The 18,601-nt window shown below is 44.1% G+C and overlaps 1 protein-coding gene across 5 annotated transcripts in view; it reads right to left on the bottom strand.

Annotated features, from left to right (window-relative positions):
* Positions 1-1,236: 1,236 nt before the first annotated feature.
* LOC115578523 (CD209 antigen-like protein C) overlaps positions 1,237-18,601 on the bottom strand; it is a 61,368-nt gene continuing 44,003 nt past the window's right edge. The window contains exons 1-8 of one of the 5 annotated variants that reach the window (XM_030411524.1): positions 9,074-9,181; positions 6,924-7,081; positions 5,805-5,924; positions 4,445-4,534; positions 4,244-4,339; positions 2,902-3,044; positions 2,546-2,664; positions 1,237-2,171 (exon numbers count right to left, since the gene is read on the bottom strand). In XM_030411524.1, the coding sequence (XP_030267384.1) occupies positions 2,033-2,171; positions 2,546-2,664; positions 2,902-3,044; positions 4,244-4,339; positions 4,445-4,534; positions 5,805-5,924; positions 6,924-7,065 (849 nt within the window). In that variant the 5' untranslated portion in view covers positions 7,066-7,081; positions 9,074-9,181 and the 3' untranslated portion in view covers positions 1,237-2,032. Of the gene's footprint in view, positions 2,172-2,545; positions 2,665-2,901; positions 3,045-4,243; positions 4,340-4,444; positions 4,535-5,804; positions 5,925-6,923; positions 7,511-9,073; positions 9,185-9,472; positions 9,667-11,162; positions 11,306-11,588; positions 11,643-11,744; positions 11,841-11,953; positions 12,035-18,601 lie in introns of those variants that run through there. The other 4 variants (XM_030411525.1, XM_030411526.1, XM_030411523.1 and 1 more) reach the window with 4 other exon arrangements.

Below are 18,601 nucleotides of genomic sequence, written 5' to 3'. Positions count from 1 at the left end.
AATATTTACCTCTGTGAATGAGTAGAAGTACTCGAGTAGAAACTACATTCAGGGCCAGTAAAAAAATGAGTTTGGACCAGTAGATTCTGAACAGACTCACCAGACTGGACCAGTGGCAAGAAACATTATTGTTGGTCCCTGGTTAAGATTTCTATACATTAGAGAAATGCTCACCTAACAGTGTATGGATTGTGTAGGGTTACGTCTTCATTGATAATGTTAACTTCCTCTTTTACACAGTGAGAGAAGAAACAACCTGTGCTGACTAGCTTTAGTGTTGGTCCTAAAATGTCTCTTGGACAAAACTCTGATCACAGGAACAAAGTGATACGATGGTAATAAAGATGAACATGCTACTATTGTGTTATCTAACTGAAAGAAGCCTAAAACATGACATTACTAAAAGATATGAAGTTTGGATTAAAACTGAGTCACTCACAGCGTATGTAGATTCCAGCCAACATGAGCAGATACATCACTCCCAGAGTCACTGCAGGAGCTCTGAAACACCTTCTTTTGACAGCTGCACCGTTCTGTTCAGTGTTTGGTCCTACAGAGGAAAAATACATAGACAACATTTTTATTATGTTGGTATGAAGGTTGAAGTGACACTTTAAACTGTGGAGTGTTTGTTGCTCATTGTCATTCCCTCTATAAGAATAATGAGTGACGTTACACCAGATTAGAGCACCAAGACAGCTGATAATGACCCGTAGTCAGCGGTGACTGATGGTGAGCTGATGAATTGATCATTTTCATTCAGTATTTAATTTAAATATAGCCACATAAACATTTGACTAACTTCCCTTTGTCCAATAGTCATCATTTAAGACTTACTGGCTTGTTGTGACCCGAGATCAGCGTGATGCTCTTCATCCTCTAAGGATCTCCACTCCATCTCCTCTCCCTCTCCTCTGTTCTCTCTTCTGATGAATCTCACACTGAAGCTGGAATCTGGTGCAGCAAGAATTTCTGCAGACATCTTTACAAACTGGGAACTTAACTGAAGCTGTTCTTGAACAGGTTTGACTGTGTAGTTAAGCGTTCTGTCTTTGAGTTGGACAGCCTCTAACACAGGAAGTGACATCAGGACAGACCACAGCTGAACACATGAAAAGACACACGTCACTCAAATTGTTTCAAAATTAGACTTTTAATGGTTTGCTAATTGGAATCAAGACACTCATCAAATAGACAATATTAATACATTGAAGCTACAAACTAAAGCTGTTTGTCGTCTTTAATTCTTGACAGTGACTTTGAGGAAATACAAGGTTTTCACTGTAAAGCAGAAGTGTGTGTTCACATACACACGTTTGTGCTGAGCTGTATTCACTGTTGCCCACACAGTTTACTCACACATACATATATGACACAGGAAATGTGATGCTGCTGGACTGTTGTTTTTTTTTTTTAAACCAGCTCTGTTACATGCATAAACGGTGAACCACAGACAGATAAGAGATGCAAACAGTGTGTAGGAGTGCAGAACATAAATCCAAAATGAAGGAACAATGTTAAATTACATCCAGGTTTGATCCAGATATCAGACTGTTGAAACTGAGTTTAAATTGGGCCTTGGTTAAGACTATAAAATGTCCTTATCATGGAATTATCATGGGAATTGGACAGCAGCACATTACACAGGCTAAAGAGGCAAAACATAAACCTTCAAGCTTGTTTCTCTCTCCTGTAGAAGCTTCACACTGAACATTAGCAGCTGCTGTATCAAAGAGGACTCAGACACAACTTGGCATCATTTTCACATATTGAACGCAGACAGATGGAGCTGAATACAAAGTTATGAATCAACTAAAGCAAAGTAAAGACAAGCTTTTACTGTGATGATCCTGCAGGACTGCAGAGTCAGTAATACACATGTAGTTGTGTTGGATCACTTCCAATCAGATTATACAGCATGTAAGGCAGAGGAACAATATGTGTGTGATCAGGTTATTGAGCATGTCACACACAATACATGTAAATGTGTCTGAGTTTACAGAACTGATCTCAACACTCCACACTGCTGTCATCATAGAATGCAAGAAACTCGTTTCTCACAGATATAGTACTTCGTATGTACATCATCGCTTTGTCTCCATTGTCCTTGTTGATTAGAGTACGCTGTGTACCAGCTCTGTGTAGCTGCTGGTAGTCCTGATGCCCTGAAGCTGTAGCACAAAGAAAATGTTTATCTTTTAAACAGAGTACAAGCTTCTGATTAATTTTCAATTTGAAATAAGTTGTTTCATTTTACCTCAATTTTTTATGTTTTCTATTATTAATGATAATGTTTCAATAACTCATCTAATATATGTAGTAATCTTGTCTCTCTGTTTTCAGTGATTCATGTGATTAACATTTTGAGGACTGAATCAGAAAAAGAAAGAGATCATGGATCCACTGATTTGAAACACACAGATGGTTTCCCAATCATTGGGTCTCATTTAAGATGATAATATTAATAATATTCACATTTAATTTCTGTGACAGCCAGTTATTTTGATGGAAATGTGATGAAAATAAAAACTTCAAAATGTCTCACGTTTCTCTCAGCGGTGATCTGTCCACCCACTTCCATTCATAACGGCTTCCTTGTAACCATTCTGTCTTTAGACCAATCCAGGACTCTCCATTCATGTTGTTCAGCTCACTGACAAATTTCTGGTATTTAACAAGAGACAACAATCATTTCTCTGTTCATCATTCAGTTTTTCTATTGTAGTAAAGAAATGTTGTTAGATATGAATAATTTAAATATTTCATTGCAAACAAAACTACAAATCCAATCTTTAAAATACACACAGTCTGAAATGTGAAAATAACATTGAGAGGAGAACAGGTCCAGATGACAGAGTCACAGCAGGTTGAGTTAGAGGCTCTTTACTAACACACACTCACATTTTCATCTTTGTTGTTTATGACCACCAGATCTGCTCCTTTGTTCTGACAGTCAGCTCTGCTCTCATCCCACGTTCTCTTCTCATTGGGTATAAAGTAACAGCTGCATCCAAATCTCGTCCATCCGTCAGGACACCTCATTCCTTAATGTCAAACACGTGTTTTAAAGATAGATTTCATGTCATTCTGTGTCAAATTAACTTCTTGTTTCCTCTATTTAGTTTAAGGTGTTTCTTGATCACAACTTTCCCTATTCAGGCTGTTAGCTCTGTATTTTTGCTCAGGATATAATATCTCATTTGTGACGGTCTGAAATATAATCTCAAAAAATGTCAACATCTTGAATCAGTTTTATACCATGGTCTGGGTGAATACTCGATTCTGATTGGCTGGAGGGTGTAGGTTAAAAAGTGATATATGGACACCTACTAAGTAGTTCCAGTCAAATTGACTGTTCACCGCTGTAATCAATGCGCTAGCTGGCTTATCAAATCTGAATATTATATTTCCAGCACTGAGTGCAGTCCATCAGTCCTTCAGTGTCTTATCCTCTGAACACCACAGGGTGGCGACTGTAACACACAAGCTGCAGAAAGTTCACTTCCCCTCTAAACTTACTGATATGCAAATAATCTCACATCCCGTTCGCTGTTCAACTCTCTGCTTCAGGCTGCGGCCACAGTAACGTTACACACGGCCGGTCATTTGTTCGTGGAAATCTTGCTATTGATTTGGGGACAATGACATGACTGGTTAGTTAGCTAATCGTGTTAGCTAGCATACTGTCAAATTATATTTACTGTTTGTCAACCGTATGCAATGTTATTGACTTTGAATCTTGCTAGCATAGCGTTAGCTTTCTGGCTCATGGCTGAGCGGACTAGAATATCTCCCGTTGCCAAGTCGTATCTATGGTCCGTCCTATTTACTGGAGGAGTGAACAACGTCTCCGTTGCATAAGAACCTTACGGGAGAGTAATGATTGTTCCAGGTATTAGTCAAACCCTCAGGCGTTACCAGGGAAACTAAGTTATGGCTTGTGAAAAACTTCATATTTTGATTGTAAAACGCATGAAAATGTAAATTAATGGTCCGAATTTCTTTTCTTTGGCATGTGACCATGGTATAAGCGGGATAATGCCCTTCGAGGTGTCCATTAACAGAAATGAATCGGACTTCACGGAAGCAACCGTCCGACGCGAAGCGCCTCCGCGTCGTCCGATTCATTTCTGTTAATAAACACCTCATCGGGCATTATCCCTTACATAATAAAAAGATGAAGCACAGTCAAGTTGTATCATGTAAATTCACATTACAGTTGCACATTTGAGATTTTTCTCACCTTCAATTTTGTCCTTCAGCTTCTGTAACTCAGCCTGTAACTTACTGTGATTTTTACTCAGGGTTTCATAACTGCTCTTCAGCTGATTGTTGTTGACTGTAATGTGTGAAATAGATTATCAGTGAGATAATACAAACATTTTGCAGAGAATTTGATCCTGTATATTTGGTATTTCCTTTTTTGTTTTGAGATTTTTTTCACCTGAAGCTGTTTCCTGGAGTTGGGTGTAGTTGTTGCTCAGTTTGTCGTATCTGTTCTGCAGCTGGTCTTTTTCCAAAGTGACTGAGATATCTGGCGAGAACCAGAACAAAGTAAAAAACACAAACATATCATTGTTTCTTTATACTAAAGACCAACTACCTATTTTCCTGTGCATAATGAAATATCATTTTCTATATTCCAAATTAGAGTTTTTTTGTGTGTGTTCTTGTGCTTTTACATATTCTATGCACAGACTTCCTAGAACTTTATATGATTATATTCCATCACTGTCGCCCTCTGCTGGTACTGCTCGTTCACACATGTTGTTGTCCTGCCTGGGACACAGACCAGCATTAGACCAACATGTTATCAGCATCAAGGTACACACTTGAATGTTATAACTCAGACTGCTGAGGAATCATAATAGCTGCCGCCGTATATTTAAAGCCCCCCTTCATTCAAAATGGTGTTTTCCTTTTGTTCTTTCAGTTGAATATTTGTTCAGGTTGAATTTTCTATGTCTGTATTATCACAAGCTGTGCTAATGCTCTGCTTAACCACAAAAAAGTTTGGTTAAGTTGAAGAAAATGTTTCATTTTTAACACCTGTTGTTGTCAACACACTCACTGATAGAGATGGTCGAATAAAAATAGCTTGTTTTTGATCACCACAAAAACCACGATGTACACAGCATGTGAGCGCAGCTGAGCGGCGAGAATTTTCGCTCCCCGCGTACGTGGGTGTTCACTCCTTTGCTCCACCGCTCAAAATTATACCAGACAGCTCTGCTCAAAGACCGCTCTCCGCTCACCTAAAATTTAATTCGCTGTACGCTAGCTCAAATTTAAAAGAGGGAGCAATTCCTGACGTTGCACCGATATGACCTGTCTACTTGCTTTTCGAAGTATTTTACAAACTCCATCTCTCAACGAATGACCTCAGATGTAGGCTAACCCTTGAAGGCACACGTGAGTCTGTGTGGACTTGTGCATGTCCTAGACTCGTGGAGAGCGGTATCAGAACGGAGGTTATTCTGGAGAATATTCTTTACAGTATTTCTCAGTGTTTTGGATTGTTGCAATACTAATGACATACATTTGCATAAAGCAAGCATAGTTGTTCACTCCCATGTTGAAAAGAGTGAAAATATCCCTTTAAGGTGCATTTAGAACAGATTGAAAATACGTGATTGATTTGAGATTAATTGCACATTTGTTACCATTGACAATAATGCGATTAATCGCAATTAAATATTTTAGTCGTTGAGAGCCCTAATTTATATATAATGGGTTTTTTTTTTATTTATTTATTTATATATATGTGTGTGTGTATATATGTATATGTATTTTTTATATATTACAATATGTGGATAGGAGGATGATTGCAGTCAGCATCAGAAAGCACAGCACTCCAAGACAGAATACAGCAGAACTGAACTGCTTTCTTTGGACGGCTGGAGGTTGTTTCTCATTCTGCGGTCCTAAAGTGACAAACACACAGAGAGCATCATTCCCCTCTGCTACAAAGACGTTTTACTCTGTGGTTTCATTGTTTTGATCTGTGGTGACATCTGTGCACAACTGTGAACAAGTTGTTTTAAAGTCCTAACATTAGAAATATATTAAAAAATATCACTCAAACACTGTTGTATAAACCAAAACATGAGCTCATCTTAAATGTTGAGTCATAAATAATCATTGAATTGCACAGCTGAGCTTCAGCAGAAAGTGTGTTACAGCTGTGCATCACCTCTTCAGCCTCTCTCACCCTCGACTCTGTACTAATAATGATCTTCAACAGATCTTATCATGCAGCACTTCTCTTCTTCCTGTCGTGTCATTTCCCTTACTACCCTGTTGTAAAGCTGTCTGAGCTGGAGATGATACTTCCTCAGATCTGAGAAAGCTGTCTGATTGTTAAATGTTAGTAAAACCAATAGACATGATGCCAAAAAGCCTTGACTATTAGATACATGTTGTGTCTGAAAAGAAACAAACCTTCTGGAAAGTTGAGCTTAATTGGAACCAAAGAACGTGAACAGAACACATGAACAAAGGCCTCTACTCAGAGAGCTGTGGTGCATGTTAATCACAAGGCACAACATAATCCTAATAAAGAACTACTGGAAGGAAATATCCATAAAACACAAGGTCTCATGCAGAAAATGTAGGTTTATAGAAAGAAACATGTATGCTGATGGGTTTGTGTAAAGATCTAAACTGAGAGTTTACATGATTTAAAGGGCACACCCACCATCAGACAAGACAAGCATTATTATTATTTGAAAGACCTGTATTACCTTAATGAAGCAGTAGACAGATAGGAAAAACAGGTTACAGACGGGGGGATGTGACATGCAGCAAAGGACCTCTGCCCGGAATCAAACCAGGGTCGGCTGCGTATATGGAATGCACTCTAACCACTCGACCACCTGCGTGCCAAGTATTATCATGATGATTTGTCATAGTTTCTCACTTACCTCCGTCATGTGACTGAAAATGATGTATTCCAATATCGTCTGCACTCTCGTAAATATCCACCTCATTTTCCTGCCACTCCTCCTTTCTGGTGTATCTGACCTTCTTGGATAAATCCGGTTTGGCATAAATATCTGTCGACATCTTTAGAGGACTGAAACTGTTAAAGAGAAGCTGCACTTCACTTACTTTTACTGCACTGTGCTGATCTGTTACTATGTTGCTGTACGTGTATAATAAACACCACTAACTATGGTAGATAAACACAATAACGTAGATCACTGTGCTGATGCTGCTGGCAGTGTTTCTTGGTCCAACGTCCGTCTGGTGTCAGTCGAAAACATTGAGGAAGTGAAAACATGCAGAGAATCACACATACCCTCCCTTTCATTCACTTGACTCTTTATGAAAACATTGTGGACTTTATAACATCTAGACAACAGAACTGTCTTATCTTTAGATTTATGATAACATTTAGATAAACTATGAATACACACAGAATAATTCTATTGTTTCTTTGTTTAAACATTAGAGTTTGGAGGTACAAAGTTTCAGGGTTTTCGATAGATCTGCTCACACTAATTCACACATTGGTTTGACTGCTTCACACACACACACATGCACACACACACACACACACTCTCTCTCTCTCTCTCTCTCTCTTCTGTCCGAAACAGGAAATGTTGGTTTCTAAGTTGTTTTTATTTATAGGTGTTGGCTTATAGAGAAACTAAAACAGTTCTCCAACAAGTTTAACAAAGTGAAGATTTTACAATAAATCATTTAATTTAGACGTTGAAACGCAGTATTACATCATCTGTCAATCCACCATTGAACAATAAAACCTTGCACTGCTGTCTGGCGTCATTTTGACCTTTCTTCTAGCGTGATATTATTTTATTTTGTGAAACAATGAACATTTTTTCTTTTTTGTACTTTTACTTTTTACACTCCTCAGTAGGGGCTTTGAACGTTTTTCTGTGAGCGACTGCATCTTTTTTAACTGTTTTTAATGAGGAGTGAGTGCAGAGGAAAGATGATGCTCAGAGCATCTTTTTTCCGAGCACTTCCCTTTTCTTTGCGGTCACTGCGAGCTCACACACAGAACTGTCTCTCTTGTTCAGGCAGCCAATCATATGTCAGATCAGGCCGGACACTTGATTTTTATGACTCAGACTTCTGAAGAATCATAATGGCTTTAGACCACTATTTAAATCCCCCCTTCAGTCAAAACTCTGTTTTCTTCTTGTTATTAAAACAGCTGTTGCAGCTGGTGGTGGCATTGTTACAGCCAAATGGATCACTGCAGTTTGAGTCACAACACTGGATATTTTCAAGGACACCAGACAAATTTCTGTCTGTTTTTGTGAAGAACAAATCAGGTGTTTCTAAATGACCACTGTGGACATTTGCAGTGGTTTTTGTGGTGAACAAAATTAGTTTTAAGCAGAACCATGATGTTTTCTTAACCATAACCAAGTGGTATTTGTGCCTAAATTATACAATTTTAAGTTGCAAAGTTTTAACTGATCTGTGGTTTTGCAGAAACATTACCCTCAATTTCCACTGGATACTGTTGCATGAGGGTTGATAATGATGTTAATAGTAGTTTGAAAACCATGAGACATACCAGCAACATTAATGAAAAGATGTCATGTACAAAAATAACCAGTAACTACATCTTTCAGACTAGAGTCGAAAGTACAGTATTTACCTCTGTGATGTAGTAGAAGTACTCCAAGTAGAAACTACATTCAGGGCAGGTAAAAAATGAGTTTGGACCAGTAGATTCTCAACAGACTGACCAGACTGGGCCAGTGGCAAGAAACATTGTTGTTTGTGGTTAAGATTTCTATACATCCTCAGAGAAATGCTCTCCTAACAGTGTATGGATTGTGTAGGGTTACGTCTTTGTCTTCATGAATAATGTTAACTTCCTCTTCTACACAGTGAGAAACAACCTGTGCTGACTAGCTTTAGTGTTGGTCCTAAAATGTCTCTTGGACAAAACTCTGATCACAGGAACAAAGTGATACGATGACAATAAAGATGAACCTGCACCTACTGTGTTATCTAACTGAAAGAAGCCTAAAACATGACATTACTAATTCATCAATATATGACAGTTTGGATTAAAAACTGAGTTACTCACAGCGTATGTAGATTCCAGCCAACATGAGCAGATACATCACTCCCAGAGTCACTGCAGGAGCTCTGAAACACCTTCTTTTGACAGCTGCACCGTTCTGTTCAGTGTTTGGTCCTACAGAGGAAAAATACATAGACAACATTTTTATTATGTTGGTATGAAGTCTGAAGTGACACTTTAAACTGTGGAGTGTTTGTTGCTCATTGTCATTCCCTCTATAAGAATAATGAGTGACGTTACACCAGATTAGAGCGCCAAGACAGCTGATAATGATCCGTAGTCAGCGGTGACTGATGGTGAACTGATGAATTGATCATTTTCACTCAGTATTTAATTTAAATATAGCCACATAAACATTTGAGCTAACTTCCCTTTGTCCAATAGTCATCATTTAAGACTTACTGGCTTGTTGTGAGCCGAGATCAGCGTGATGCTCTTCATCCTCTAAGATCTCCACCTCCATCTCCTCTCCCTCTCCTCTGTTCTCTGTTCTGATGAATCTCACATTGAAGCTGGAATCTGGTGCAGCAAGAATTTCTGCAGACATCTTTACAAACTGGAAACTTAACTGAAGCTATTCTTGAACAGGTTTGACTGTGTAGTTAAGCGTTCTGTCTTTGACTTGGACAGCCTCTAACACAGGAAGTGACATCAGGACAGACCACAGCTAAACACATGAAAAGACACACTTCACTTAAAATTGTTTCAAAATTAGACTTTTATTGGTTTGCTCCTTGGAATCAAGACACTCATCAAATAAACAATATTTATACATTTGAAGCTACAAACTAAAGCTGTCTATTGTCTTTAAGTCTTGACAGTGACTTTGAGGAAATACAAGGTTTTCACTGTAAAGCAGAAGTGTGTGTTCACATACACACATTTGTGCTGAGCTGTATTCACTGTTGCCCACACAGTTTACTCACACATACATATATGACACAGGAAATGTGATGCTGCTGGACTGTTGTTTTTTAAAATTAGCTCTGCTACATGCACAACTTGTGACCCACAGAGAGACAAGAGATGCAAACAGTGTTTAGGAGAGCAGAACAAAGATCCAAAATGAAGGAACAATGTTAAATTGCATCAAGGGCTGTATAAATGTTTAAATGGGGCCTTGGTTAAGATTAATAGATCCTTATCATGGAATTATCATGGGAATTGGACAGCAGCACATTACACAGGCTAAAGAGGCAAAACATAAACCTTCAAGCATGTTTCTCTCTCCTGTAGAAGCTTCACACTGAACATTAGCAGCTGCTGTATCAAAGAGGACTCAGACACAACTTGGCATTATTTTCACATAATGAACGCAGACAGATGGAACTGAATACAAACTTATGAATCAACTAAAGCAAAGTAAAGACAAGCTTTTACTGTGATGATCCTGCAGGACTGCAGAGTCAGTAATACACATGTAGTTGTGTTGGATCACTTCCAATCAGATTATACAGCATGTAAGGCAGAGGAACAATATGTGTGTGATCAGGTTATTGAGCATGTCACACACAATACATGTAAATGTGTCTGAGTTTACAGAGCTGATCTCAACACTCCACACTTCTGTCAGCATAGAATGCAAGAAACTCATTTCTCACAGATATAGTGCTTCGTATCATAATATCCACTTTGTCTCCAGATGCTTTCCCAATCATTGTGTCTCATTTAAGTTGATAACATTAATAATATTCACATTTAATTTCTCTGACAACCAGTTACTTTGATGGAAATGTGATGAGAATTAAAACTTTAAAATGTCTCACATTTCTGTCAGCGGTGATCTGTCCACCCACTTCATAACGGTTTCTTCCTGTTGGCTCTGTCTGTAGACCGATCCAGAACTCTCCATACATGTTGTTCAGCTCACTGACAAAATTCTGATATTTGACAAGAGACAACAATCATTTCTCTGTTCATCATTCAGTTTTTCTATTGTAGTAAAGAACTGTTTCATTGCAAACAAAACTACAAAACCAATCTTTAAAATACACACAGTCTGAAATATGAAAATAATATTGAGAGGAGAACAGGTCCAGATGACAGAGTCACAGCAGGTTGAGTTAGAGGCTCTTTACTAACACACACTCACATTTTCATCTTCGTTGTTTATGACCACCAGATCTGCTCCTTTGTTCTGACAGTCAGTTCTGCTCTCATACCACGTTCTCTTCTCACTGGATCTAAAGTAACAGCTGCATCCAGATCTCTTCCATCCATCAGGACACCCCATCCCTTAATGTCAAACGTGTTTTAAAGATAGATTTTATGTCATTCTGTGTCAAATTAACTTCTTGTTCTATTTAGTTTAAGATGTTTCTTGATCACCACTTTCCCTATTCAGACTGTTTACTCTGTATTTTCACTCAGGATTTAATATCTCATTTGTGACGGTCTGAAATATCCACATAGCAAAACATGTCAACAATTTAAATCAGTTATAACAAAAAGATGAAGCACAGTCAAGTTTTATCATGTAAACTCACCTTACAGTTGCACTTTTTTAGATTTTTCTCACCTTCAATTTTGTCCTTCAGCTTCTGTAACTCATTCTGTAACTGATTGTTGTTGACTGTAGTCTTTTGAGAAACACAAGAATAGATGAACAGTTGAACTACAGTCAAGTAATATCATGTAAATTGACATTACAGTTGCACATTTAAATTTTTCTCACCTTGAATTTCATCCTTTAGCTTCTTGACCGCTTCCTGTAAGTTACTGTGATTTTTACTCAGGGTTTCATAACTGCTCTTCAGCTGATTGTTGTTGACTGTAATGTGTGAAATAGATTATCAGTGAGATAATACGAACATTTTGCAGAGAATTTGATCCTGTATATTTGGTATTTCCTTTTTTGTTTTGAGACTTTTTTTTTTTTTTTACCTGAAACTGTTTCCTGGTGTTGGGTGTAGTTGTTGCTCAGTTTGCCGTATCTGGTCTGCAGCTGGTCTTTTTCCAAAGTGACTGAGATATTAGGTTAGAACAGAACAGAGTAAGAAACACAAACATCTCATTGTTCTTTAAACTAAAGACCAACTTCCTATTTTCCTGTGCATAATGAAATATCAGTTTCCATATTCCAAAGAAGAATTTAGTTTTTTGGTCTTCTTGTGCTTTTACATATTTTATGCACAGACTTTCTAGTACTTTATATGAGTAAATTCCATCACTGTCGCCCCCTGCTGGTACTGCTCGTTCACACATGTTGTTCTACTTCATCCTTACTGACCGCCAGAGGCGGTGCTTCAGCACTGAATGTCTCCATCTCGCGCATGCGCAGGTCGAGTGTTTATACCAACAAAGTCACCTGTGACCCTTGATGATACCGGCAGGCCTATATCTTCCGGTGACATCAGAGGATCTGTTCCTTTTCATCTTCTCGCTTCGCAGATAGACGTACGTCAGTGAGCTCTAGCTGAACTAAACACGTACTGCTGCTTCGTCGCTGGTAGCCTTGCGACAACCTGTCGGAGCTGCGAGCTGCTCGCCCTCCAAGGGCTGCGACGAGCTGAGACGGGAGTTTTGTTGCGGTTTGCCGCAGACACCCCCCCCGGATCACCATCGGTTCGTCTCTACAACTGGCTGAGTATACCAGGCGTAGTGTTACGTTTCCTTTGAGTATCTCTTTCTTTTGTTAAATAAGGTCGGTGAAGGCGTTGTACTCGCTCCCTCTCCCGACATTTGTGCTATTGGTTGCGGGCGCTAGCGGTTAGCATTGCCTACTTGACCTAGCGTCTGTGTAATCGGTACACCGCTGGTTGTACCCTGCTTTCCGTTGTAGTTTTTTATGTTGGTGAAGCCAGTGTACTCGCTCCCTCTCCCGACATCTGTGCTGTCATTTGCGGGCATTAGCAGTGTTGTCCGCTTGACCTATTGTCTGTGTAATCGGTACACCGTTGGTTGTATCCGTTTTCAGTTGTAGCTTTATATGTTGGTGAAGCCAGTGTACTCGCTCCCTCTCCCGACATCCGTACTACTGTTACATCTGTGAGTAATTTGTACAACTTGTACCCGCCTTTCGTTGTAGTTTTCCCGTGTTGGTGAAGGCAGTGTGTGCGCTCCCTCTCCCATCATAGGTGTGTATTACTATTCTCTCTAACAGCTGCATCCTGAGCTGTGTTTGCTTTCCTTTTGGCAGTTTTACCGGCGTTTTCGCCTGGCCTACTTAAGTTTGCATTTTGTGGCACATGCGGTTGTGCCCATTGATTTTTTTGCGCAGCAAGCTGACCCTTGCCGGTGAAGGCAGTGCTCTCCCTCCCGCTCCCAGCATAGGCGGGTGCTGTTGCCATTGTAGTTAGCAGAAGTGTTAGCCACAAAGGCTAACTGCGTTGTTGTACGACACCTGCTGGTGAAGGCAGTGCGTTCGCTCCCTCTCCCAGCATCTGTTGTTTTTCTCAGTTGCTTGTATTTGAACCAGTTGTCACCATGCTTGGTGACCACTCCTGCTCGGCCTGTCTGGCCGCTCTGCAGTCTGAAGACGGTCACGATATGTGTCCTCCGTGCCTTGGCCTCGATCACCTGAGGGAGGGGCTTTCAGAGGACCTGTGCATGAACTGTAGCTTCATGCCCCGCGCAGTGCGGGTTGCTAGACTGGCCGAGGCTGAACACCTGCTGGGCCATGCTCTGGAGCCGGACCAGTTGACCCCAGCCCAGCGATTGCCTCCAGCACAGCCTAGCCGATCTAAACGTCGGGCTGCAGAGGCTGCGGGCGCCTCCTCTGGGAAGAGGCTCAAGGAGTCTAAACTGGCCTCCAGGGTGGACCAATTGACTGAGGAGCTAAATCAAATGAAGTCCCTCTTCCTAGCCATCCAATCTGGGACTGGTGCAGTGGATGTGGGTGCTCCTGCTCCCCCTGCCGCCATGTTTGAACCAGAGGAGGACGTGCTCTCCGTGGCTGCTTCGGCCACTGAGTTCGCTGACTACGGGGCGGATGTGGTCCCCCAGGACGCTGCCTCCCACACCTCCGGGGCGAGCTCCCACTCCTCAGCCCGCAGTTTCGGTGCTGGGTCCGAGAATAACTCCATGGGTGCCATCATTCGTATGGCCCTGGCCCGCCTGCAGTTGGATGTTCCGCAGGCTCAGCCGGCTCCCGCCAGTGCTTTCTTCAGGCGTGGTCCAGCCCCTGCCACCTTTACTGTGCCTCCGTCAGAAGAATATCTGAGGGAGTTGCACGCATGCTGGAGAGATACTAGAGCCCTCTCTCACGCAACATCAGATGGCCGGACCCTGGCAGCCATGCAGGATGCAGCCAAGTTCGGCTTGGCCCATATGCCAGCGGTTGAGCCGGCTATAGCGGCTCTGATTCGTTTCGCCCGATGAGGCTCTGAGAACGGATGCCAGGTGTCCGCGCCCCCAGTGTCGGGCCACGGATGACCTGCTCTCTAAGGCCTATGACGCAGCAGCACGCATGGGACGCATTGGCAATTCCCTCTCGCATCTGATGCTCGCTCTCTCAGCGTCCCTGCAGGAGGCTACGCTGGACGCTTCCGTCCACAGCTTCAGTGACGCATCCCTGCAGGCATTTGCTCTGATGTCCAGAGAACTGGGGCGCCTGATGTCCACACTTGTCCAGGCTTGCCGCCAGGTGTGGCTGGCACAGTCGCCTCTCACCGAGGCGTGCCGGAGAACCCTCCGCAGCATCCCAGTGGAACCCGGCTAGATTTTTGGGTCAGCTGCTGTAGAGGCGCTTGAGCACACAGTCCAGGCCAGGCAGACGCGGCAGCAGCTCTCTGGGCTTCACAGGAGCATGCCTCCTCCAAGCAGACCTGGGGGTTCTTCAGCTCCCCCCAGGCGCCGCTCTCAGCCACAGACTCCCCCCAGTGGCTACCCTAGGTCTCAGCGACCGTTTCAACAGCCGGCTCAACGATGTCCTCAGGGCTTTCGAGCCCCCGAACGACTGCCCTCTAGACAACCTCAGAACTTCGACGCTGCCCGTCGTCCCCCCAGGGCCTCTAGAGGCCGGGGGACCAGGTGCTGACAGTCCGGGGCCGGTCGTCGGCTGTTTTTCCCAGCAGCAGCTCAGCTACTGGGCTGCTTCCACCAAGGATCCTTGGGTGATTTCCACCTTAACCCACGGGTACAAACTTCAGTTCCGACGCCGGCCCCCTGCCTTCAGCCGGGTCAAGATGACCATCATACGCAACCCGGCAAAAGCCCATGCCCTCAACCAGGAGTTGTCCGCCCTCCTGGACAAGGGTGCCATCGAGCCAGTAGACCCCCTGTCACCCGGGGGGTTCTATTCGACTTACTTTCTTGTCGAAAAGAAAGACGGCGGACTCCGCCCTATCCTCGACTTGAGGGGACTCAACCGGTTCCTGAAAGTCCTGAAGTTCCACATGCTCAGTACTGCAGAGGTTCTGCGTACTGTTGCCAGAGGGGAATGGTTTACCTCAGTAGACCTGAAGGACACGTACTTTCATGTCCCCATTGCACCACACCACAGAAAATTTCTGCGGTTTGCCTTTCAGGGCCACCATTTTCAGTTCAGGGTTCTCCCGTTTGGCCTCTCCCTTTCTCCACGGGTGTTCACCAGGTGTGTGGCGGCAGCCCTCTCACCCCTGCAGTCGCGGGGCATGAAGATCCTGCCGTATCTGGACGACTGGCTGGTCTGTGCGCCATCCCGGTCTCAGGTGACCCGGGACATCAGCGATTCTCCTCTCACATGTGGCCCAGCTCGGTCTCAGAGTGAATTTCCAAAAGAGCTGCTTGGTTCCCTCACAGAGTGCACTCTTTCTGGGGGTGACTCTGGATGCTGTTGCCATGAAGGCCTGTCCATCACCTCGGCGCGTGGACGACATCCTCCGCCTCCTTCTCCTCTTTCAGGAGGGCCGCTGCTTGCGCTATGTCCAGTATATGCGCCTCTTAGGCAAGCTGACGGCTGCTGCCACTGTGGTTCCCTTAGGGTTGCTGTCACTACGTCCCCTTCAGAGGTGGCTGAACAGCTTCCACTTGGATGCCAGGCGGCACCGGCACAGGAAACTCAAGGTGTCACGGCGTTGCCTCCTTGCTCTGACCCCTTGGAGGGAGAGATCATTTCTCCTTCAGGGCATGCCCATGGGCTCCATTGCATCCCGTCGGGAGACCGTCACAACAGATGCATCCCTCTCAGGGTGGGGTGCTGTGTGGCAGAACCGGACAGCCCAAGGCCTGTGGCCTGCACAGGACCGCTCGGACCACATCAATGTGCTGGAGCTACGGGCAGTGCACATGGCACTGCAGCTTTTTCTCCCGTCCCTGAGAGGGAGGCATGTGCTAGTACGGTCGGACAACATCTCAACCGTCTCTCACATAAACCACCAAGGGGGAACCAGGTCTGCACGGCTGTTGCAGGTGTCCCGGGACCTCCTGTTGTGGGCGGCCCCCCGCCAAGCCAGCATAAGGGCGATGTATTTGCCTGGGGAACGGAACCGGGCCACAGACTTCCTATCACGGTGCAAGCCTCCACCGGGGGAATGGCGGCTTCACCCAGAGGTGGTGCTCAATATCTGGGACGTCTTCGGCAGGGCAGAGGTGGATCTCTTTGCCACAGAAGAGTCGACCCATTGTCCCCTCTGGTTCTCCTTGACAGAGGAGGCCAGCCCTCTGGGCCAGGATGCTCTCGCCCACGATTGGCCAGAGGGCCTTCTCTATGCCTTCCCCCCGATGCCTCTGATTCCTCAAATACTGCAGAGGGTCCTCCAGCAGGGCCACAGGCTGCTATTAGTAGCCCCCTTCTGGCCAGGGAGGACATGGTTTCCTCTGCTGCACAGGCTGTGCCGCGGCTCATCGTGGCCTCTCCCCCACAGGATGGATCTCCTGTCCCAGTTAGGGGGCCGGGTCTGGCATCCCGACCCTCATCGCCTGCAGCTCTGGGTTTGGCCACTGCAGGGCCCAACCCGCTGCTGTCAGAGTGCTCAGACACCGTCCAATATACCATACTGAATGCTAGGGCGCCTTCTACCCGGATGCAGTATGAGAACAGGTGGAAACTGTTTTCTGTCTGGTGTTCAGACAGGGGTGAGGACCCCGTGCACTGTACAGTCCCAAAAATTCTGGAGTTCCTACAGTCACTCCTGAATGGCGGACGGTCCCCTGCTACTCTGAGGGTGTATGTGGCAGCCATTTCCTCTCGACACGCTCAAGTTGACGACAACACCGTGGGGTGCCACAGACTTGTGTCCCTTTTCCTAAAGGGAGCCTTGAGGTTACAACCCCCCAAAGGCCAACAGAGAATTCAGCAAGGGATCTGCCCCTGGTGCTGGATGCTCTGTGTCTGCCTCCTTTGAGCCCCTGGCGGCAGGCAGAGTTGAAGTGGGTGTCTGCTAAGACTGCCTTTCTGCTTGCCATCACTTCAGCAAAGCGTGTTGGGGAGCTACACGCTCTCTCGGTCAGTGACTCATGTCTGAGGTGGAACTCAGATGGCTCAGGGGTCACTCGTGGCCCGAATACAGCCTATTTCTTCCATAGGTTCTCTCACGTCAAACTTAACCGACCTATCCACCTGGCACAGTTTTATTCCCCCCGCAGGGGAGGAAAGGTTAGGACTGCTGTGCCCTGTGCGGGCTTTAAGAGTCTATATAATTTGACCGCAAGCACGAGACGGTCAGAACAAGCTGTTCGTCTGTTATGGTGGTCCTAAGAAAGGCTGTGCTCTCTCCAAGCAGCGTCTGTCGCATTGGATTGTGGATGTCATCACCCAGGCGTAGTGAACACAGTGGTCCGCCCCCTGCCATCCGGGGTTGAGGTGCCACTCTACTAGGGCTGTCTCTACATCATGGGCAGCTCTGCGTGGTGTGGCCCCTGGGGGACATCTGTGATGCGGCATCGTGGGCATCACCAACTACCTTTTCCAGATTCTATCGGGTGAATGTGCCACTCCCCACCCACTGGGTGTGGCCCCTGTGCCCACCTCTACTGCTTCATCTCACTGAAGTATGTATTGGCATTCCTCGTGACCTTGTTGTTATGGGTCATCCAGTGCTGAAGCACCGCCTCTGGCGGTCAGTAAGGATGAAATAGAACGAAAGTTACTTATGTAACTACGGTTCTATGAATCCTGGATGACCGCCAGAGCGTTCTGTCACTCAGAATCCTTGTGGTTTCGCGAGAAGATTCTGCAGGAACAGATCCTCTGATGTCACCGGAAGATATAGGCTTGCCGGTGTCATCAAGGGTCACAGGTGACTTTGTTGGTATAAACACTCGACCTGCACATGCGCGAGATGGAGACATTCAGTGCTGAAGCACCGCCTCCTCCAGGATTCATAGAACCGTAGTTACATACGTAACTTTCGATCTGCATCGTGTGTTTGGAACCTTTTATTGATTGTATTTTTTGTTTTCCCCCCCTGTATCCGTTTACTATCGCACTTTATCTGACTGAAAGATCAGTATGAACAGCTTTTAAATTTTTCAATCACAATCAAAATGATAATTAATATAATTAACTCAATGTCATGGATGATTTAATGTATACTGTTTTATATAAATACACTCTGAACGATGTCACCCACATTTAAAGGATTATTTTGGTAAAACAGTGATATTTTGAAT

The sequence above is a fragment of the Sparus aurata genome, chromosome 3 (genome assembly GCF_900880675.1).
Source record: "Sparus aurata chromosome 3, fSpaAur1.1, whole genome shotgun sequence".
In the NCBI taxonomy this organism is placed as follows: Eukaryota; Metazoa; Chordata; class Actinopteri; order Spariformes; family Sparidae; genus Sparus; species Sparus aurata.
Note: the sequence above shows the minus strand (reverse complement) of the source record. Positions and strands in the feature narration are given on the sequence as shown.